Source organism: Mandrillus leucophaeus, unplaced genomic scaffold (genome assembly GCF_000951045.1).
Source record: "Mandrillus leucophaeus isolate KB7577 unplaced genomic scaffold, Mleu.le_1.0 Scaffold106, whole genome shotgun sequence".
In the NCBI taxonomy this organism is placed as follows: domain Eukaryota; kingdom Metazoa; phylum Chordata; class Mammalia; order Primates; family Cercopithecidae; genus Mandrillus; species Mandrillus leucophaeus.
In genome coordinates this window covers 2996698-3003433 of record NW_012098765.1, presented here as the reverse complement: position 1 = coordinate 3003433, position 6736 = coordinate 2996698, and the positions used below count along the sequence as shown (strand labels likewise).

At 44.9% G+C, this 6736-nt stretch overlaps 1 protein-coding gene across 1 annotated transcript in view; it reads left to right on the top strand.

The window, feature by feature from the left end:
• The first annotated feature begins 3122 nt into the window (after positions 1–3122).
• MAP3K10 (mitogen-activated protein kinase kinase kinase 10) overlaps positions 3123–6736 on the top strand; it is a 41794-nt gene continuing 38180 nt past the window's right edge. The window contains exon 1 of the mRNA XM_011984280.1: positions 3123–3162. Coding sequence (XP_011839670.1) covers positions 3123–3162 — 40 coding nt within the window. The remainder of the gene's footprint in view (positions 3163–6736) is intronic.

Below are 6736 nucleotides of genomic sequence, written 5' to 3'. Positions count from 1 at the left end.
ATCACCTGGGGTCAGGAGTTTGAGACCAGCCTGGCCACATGGTGAAACCTTGTCTCTACTAAAAATACAAAAATTAACCAGGCATGCTAGCACATGCCTGTAATCCCAGCTACTCGGGAGGCTGAGACAGCAGAATCACTTGAACCCGGGAGGTGGAGGTTGCAGTGAGCCAAGATCACACCACTGCACTGCACTGCACTCCAGCTTGGGTGACAGAGCAAGACTCCGTCTCAAAAATAAATAAATAAAATAAAATCTTAAAGGTTTCCAAAAGGCAGAGTTAAAATTTAAAGAGAATAGCAGCCGGGCGCAGTAGCTCACGCCTGTAATCCCAACGCTTTGGGAGGCCCAGGTGGATGGATCACCTGAGGTCAGGAGTTCGCGACCAGCCTGGCCAACAAGACAAAACTCCATCTCAACTAAAAATACAATTAGCCAGGCGTGGTGGCGGGTGCCTGTAGTCCCAGTTTCTTGGGAGGCTGAGGCAGGAGAATTGCTTGAACCCAGGAGTCAGAGGTTGCAATGAGCTGAGATCATGCCATTGCACTCCAGCCTGGGTGACAGACAGACTCTGTCTGGGAAAAAAAAAAAAAAAATTTAAAGAGAATACCTTCCTGTTGGTCCCCAGCCCAGAGCTAAGCAGCTCCGTGAGTGACATTAAGCCAGATGAAGATGACATAGCAGAGCAAATGGCAACGCTATCTTCTAACCAGAATTGTCAGTAATCTACCTCCAGTCCTGCCAAAGCCCAGGAGGAGGCTTAATTGAAGAAGGGATGTTTGCAGGCCACAAATCGAAATGACATAAAGAATTATGAAAAACAGGCTGGGTGGAGTGGCTCATGCCTATAATCCCAGAACTTTGGGAAGCTGAGGCGAACAGATCACTTGAGGTCAGGAGTTCAAGACCAGCCTGGCTAATGTGGTGAAACCCCGCCTCTACTAAAAATACAAAAATTAGCCAGATGTGGTGGTGGATACCTGTAGTCCCATCTACTTGGAGGCTGAGGCAGAAGAATCACTTGAACCCGGGAGGTTGTAGTGAGCCAAGATCGAGCCATTGCACTCCAGCCTGGGCAACAGAGCGATAAAAAAAAAAAAAAAAAAAAAAGGAGGCCATACTTGGAATAATGGAACTTGTATGGAGGTGCTGAAAGATGGCCTTAGAGTAAGGGGTTAGGGGGACACATGGGAGGAGTCGCGATTGTATTGCACACAAAGGCTTTCTTCTCTGAGCTATGCCTTCCTCTTCCCACTCCTGAAATTTACCAGGAGTGGCGTGATGCAGGGTCTGGGCTTTCACTCCTCCACCAAGCAACACAGACTTCCAAGGGAATATGAGTTCCAGAGGGGAAAAGGGTGAGGAACCAAAGCTCTATATGAGAACAAACTATAGCAGAGGGAATGAAATTAATAAAGAACCCTCAAGGATATAAAGGAGAATACTGAAAACCTGAAGCAAACACAAGCAGTCCAAAGAAAAAACAGCCAGGTATATAGTGGCTTACACTTGTAATCCCAGCACTTTGGGAGGCCGAGGTGGGAGATCCCTTGAGCCCAGGAGTTCAAGACCATCCTGGGCAACATAGTGAGACCCACCCCCATCTCTCAAAAAAAAATTAAAAGTCAGCTGGGCATGGTGGTACACCCCTGTGGTCCCAGCTACTCAGAGGGCTGAAGTGAGAATCTCACTTTGAGCCCAGGAGGTCGAAGCTGCAGTGAGCCATGATCACACCACTGTACTCCAGCCTGGGCAACAGAGCAAGACCATGTCTCAAAAAAACAACCAAAAAAAGAAATTATAAAATCTAAATAAAGAACTCACTGGAGGGACTAGGCAGTAAAACAATACAAGCTGCGAAGAACTTAAGTGAGAGAATGTATCCATTTCAGAAGGTAACAGTAAGAGATAAAAAAGTGGAAAATATTAACATTTTAGAATTTAAAAAAATTAACATCTTATGATGGATAAAAGTAGATATGGTAACAGCTGTAAAACAACAGACTCATAGGAAAGACAGAAGGGAAGAAATATTTGGAAAAAATAATGACTGCATTTTACAAAGATCAAATGAAATATGTAAGAGTCCAAATAAAAGGGCTTGTATATGTTTGCCAGGGCTGCTGTGACACTGGGCCACGAACTGAGTGGCTTAAACAATCCAAATGTATAGCCTTATAGTTGCAGAGGTACAGGTTCAAGATCAAAGCATCAGCAGGGTTGGTTCCTTCTGTTTTTTTTGTTTGTTTGTTTGTTTTTTTGAGACAAGTCTCACTCTGTGACCCAGGTTACAGTGCAGTGGTTACAGTGCAGACCTCATCTCTATAAAAAAAATACAAAAATTAGCCAGGAGTGTTGACACACACCTGTAGTCCCAGCTCCTTGGGAGGCTGAGGTGGGAGAATTGCTTGAGGCCGATATTTGGAGACCAACTTGGGCAACATAGCGAGATGTCATCTCAACAAAAAAATATAGGCCGGGATTTGTTTTTGTACTGAGCCACCAAAATACAGGTGGCTCATGCCTGTAATCCCAGCACTTTGGGAGGCGGAGGCGGGTGGATCACCTGAAGTCAGGAGTTCAGACCAGCCTGGCCAACATGGCGAAACCTCGTTTCTTCGAAAAATACAAAAATTAGCCGGGCATGGTGGCAGATGCCTATAATCCCAGCTACTTGGGAGGCTGAGGCAGGAGAATCACTTGAACCCCGGGGGGCAGAGGTTGCAGTGAGCCGAGATCACACCACTGCACTCCAGCCTGGGCAAGAGTGAGACTTTGTCTCAAAAAAAAAAAAAAAGTTTACCCCACAAAAACCTTCAAAAATAATCCTGGAGGAAGTATTACAGCAAGAAGAGAAACAACTTTTGAGACACAGGAAATAACAGTGACTGCATTTCTATGATAAATAAATAATGCCCCCAAAAGGCATTCTTTATACAAAGCCAAAATCAGAAGTCTAAAAAATATCAATATGGCAGTTTCAGGGCAAAAGGAGGCAGAGGGGAGAATTTATGGGGTAGAATAAACACAAATTAGTCTGAACATGTTAGGAATAACTACCAGAAAAAAAATTTTTTAATGCATAATTTTCCAATCAGAAGTAGAAAATAATCAATGTATTCATGGAAGCAAGGGAAGGAGGAAAAAAAAGAGAGTATGGTAAATAAAAGACTGAAAAGAGACCAAAAAAAAAAAGTCTTTTGTTGTTGTTGCTGTAGAGATGGGATCTCGATCTGTTGCCCAGGCTGGAGTGCAGTGGCTCAGTCATAGCTCACTGCAACCTTGACCTTTTGGGTTCAAGCAATCCTCTCACCTCAGCTTCCCAAGGTGCTGGGATTACAGGCATGGGCCACTGCACCTAGCCAGGAAAATGCATTTAAACCTGGGCTTTAAAGAATTTCCTTAGGGCGGGCCGCAGTGACTCACACCTATAATCCCAACACTTTGGGAGGCCTAAGTGGGAAGATCAGGAGTTCCAGACCAGCCTGGCCAACATGGTGAAACCTTGTCTCTACTGAAAATACAAAAATTAGCTAGGCGTGGTGGCAGATGCCTGTAATCCCAGCTACCTGGGAGGCTAAGGCTGGAGAATCGCTTGACCCCGGGAGGGAGAGGTTGCAGTGAGCTCAGATTGTGCCACTGCACTCTAGCCTGGGCAATACAGTGAGACTCCATCTCAAAAAAAAAAAATCCTCATATAAAATCCCAAGGAACATAAGTTGATATTTTTTAAAATTACTAACAGGAAATAAACTACATAAGCAGAAGCAATAAGCCTCAGAATCAGACTCACAAATGGCACAGCCACTGGAATTATGCTGTATGGAATATAAAATAAATATATTAAATCTTTAAAAAAATGAATGGTGAATCTTTAAAAATACTGAAGGAAAAGCAGATTATTAAATTGTCAAGGAAGATTTGAAGAGGAAAAACTAAAAATTATATAAATGAAAATTTTAAAACCCAGTGAACAAATGAAATTGATTACAGCACAGCTAAAAAGAAAAGAAACTGACCAGGTGCGGTGGCTCACGCCTGTAATCCCAGCACTTTGGGAGGCCGAGGCGGGCGAATCACGAGGTCAGGAGATTGAGACCATCCTGGCTAACACAGTGAAACCCTGTCTCTACTAAAAAAAAATACGAAAAAAAAGAAAAATTAGCCGGGCGTGGTGGCGGGTGCCTATAGTCCCAGCTACCCGGGAGGCTGAGGCAGGAGAATGGTGTGAACCCAGGAGGCGGAGCTTGCAGTGAGAGGAGATCTCGCCACCGCACTCCAGCCTGGGTGACAGAGCGAGACTCCGTCTCAAAAAAAAAAAAAAGAAAGAAAAAGAAAAGAAACTAGGCACATATTGGAAGAAATTATACAGGGTGTGGCCAGGCACAGTGGTTCACACCTGTAATTCCAGCACTTTGGGAGCCTCAGGCAGGAGGATGACTTGAACCCAGGAGTTTGAGGCCAGCCTGGGCAACATAGCAAGACCTCATCTCTACTAAAAATTTTTAAAATAAGCCAGGTGTGGTGGCGTGTACCTGTGGTCTTAGCTACTGGAGAGGCTGAGGTGGGAGGATCACTTGAGCCTAGGAGGCAGAGGTTGCAGTGAGCCAAGATCACACCACTGCACTCCAGCCTGGGCAACAGAGTGAGACCTTGTCTCAAAGGAAAAAAAAAAAAAAAGAAGAAAGAAAAAAGAAGAAAAGAGAGAGATTGTTAGAAGATAGTATTAGGGAACCTAGCACTTGTAAGGAGAAAAGTAAAGTTAGTTCCCTACCTGTCCCCATAATACAAAGGTCAAATAAATGGGCTAGAAACCTAAATAAGAAAGGTAAAACCAGAAGGCTAGGACTGTGTGTTAATTTCCTAGGGCTGCCGTAAAGTACCACAAACTCGATGGCTTACCCCAACAGAAATCTATTTTCTCCCCATTCCTGGAAGCCAGTAGTCCAAACTCAAGGTGTCAGCAAGGCCACGTCCGCTCTGAACCCTGCAGGGGAATCCTTCCTCACCTGGTCTTAGCTTCTGATGATTTATTAGCAGTCTTTGGAGTCGCTTGGCTTATAGTTGCATAACTCTAATCTCTGCCTCTCTTGTCACATGGCATTCCCCGTTTGTGTGTGTGTGTGTGTGTGTGTGTGTGTGTGTGTGTGTGTCCTCACATGGCTATCTTCTTTTTATTTATTTATTTATTTATAGAGACGGGGTCTCACTGTGTTGCCCAGGCTGATCTTAAACTCCTGGGCTCAAGTGATTCTCCCACTTTAGCCTCCCAAAATGCTGGGATTACAGGCGTGAGCCTCCATGCCCGGCCATCCAAGGTTTTTTGTTTGGTTTTGTTTGTTTGTTCGGAGACAGAGTCTCACTCTGTCGCCCAGGGTGGAGTGCAGTGGCGCCATCTTGGCTCACGCATTCTCCTGCCTCAGCCTCCCACATAGCTAGGACTACAAGCTCCCGCCACCACGCCCAGCTAATTTTTTGTATTTTTAGTAGAGATGGAGTTTCACTGCGTTAGCCAAGATGGTCTCAATCTCCTGACTTCATGATCCGCCCACCTCGGCCTCCCAAAGTACTGGGATTACAGGTGTCAGCCACCGCGCCCAGCCCAGAGACAATCTGTTCTGCAGCCCATTTGCTTCTTCCAGAGTCTCCCTCTGTTGTCCGGGCTAGAGTACAGTGACTTGATCTCGGCTCACTGCAACCTCCGCCTCCCAGATTCAAGCGATTCTCCTGCCTCAGCCTCCTGAGTAGCTGAGATTACAGGTGCCCACCACCACCCCCAGCTAATTTTTGTATATTTAGTAGAGATGAGGTTTCACCATGTTGTCCAGGCTGGTCTCAAACTCCTGACCTCAGATGATTTGCCTGCCTCAGCCTCCCAAAGTGCTGTGATTTACAGTTGTGTGAGCCACTGCCCTCAGCCTCTATTTGCTTCTTTGAGATGAATCACCCCATAAATGATTGGTAAACGGAGTAATGATGTCAGCATAACACAAGCATGTTGGTTAACATGCAATTTTCTCCAGGAAGTTAACATTTTGAAGCAATCAGGGCCAAGCTTTCTCACAGTTAAAGGAGAAACCTTAGTACCAAAAGATCTTCAGAGGAAAAAGCTGCAAATGTACAGAAGTGTCTTCCTTTAGATCCACGGCGGCTGGTTTAGTGACTTCAAAGACCACCATGTTTGTCACAATGTTACGCATAGGGCAAAGCCATGAATGCAGATGAAGAAATTGCAAATATATTTCTCCCATATTAAAATAACAGATTAATGAAAAAGATCACACCTTGGATCACATTTTGAATTTTGATGAAAACAATCCCCATCAATAGTTAATATCTCCAGACCAGCATCCCCAAGGAGGAAGCACAAGCCCCAGCCTTCAAGGCTGCAAAGTGCTGCTGAAAGCAAATGCTCATGGAAATTTACCTATTCTACTGTTCCTATTAACATCATTATTGGTTTTGTAGCACTCTGAATATAAAGTTGTATCCAAGAGGCCAGGCACGGTGCCTCATACTTGTAATCCCAGCACTTTGGGAGGCTGAAGCAGGAGGATCACAAGGTCAGGAGATGGAGACTATCCTGGCGAACACTGTGAAACTCTGTCTCTACTAAAAATACAAAAATTAGCTGGGCACGGTGGTGCGCACCTGTAATTCCAGCTACTCGGGAGGCAGAGGCAGGAGAATCACTCTAGTCTGGCAACAGAGCGGGATTCCATCTCAAAAATAAAAA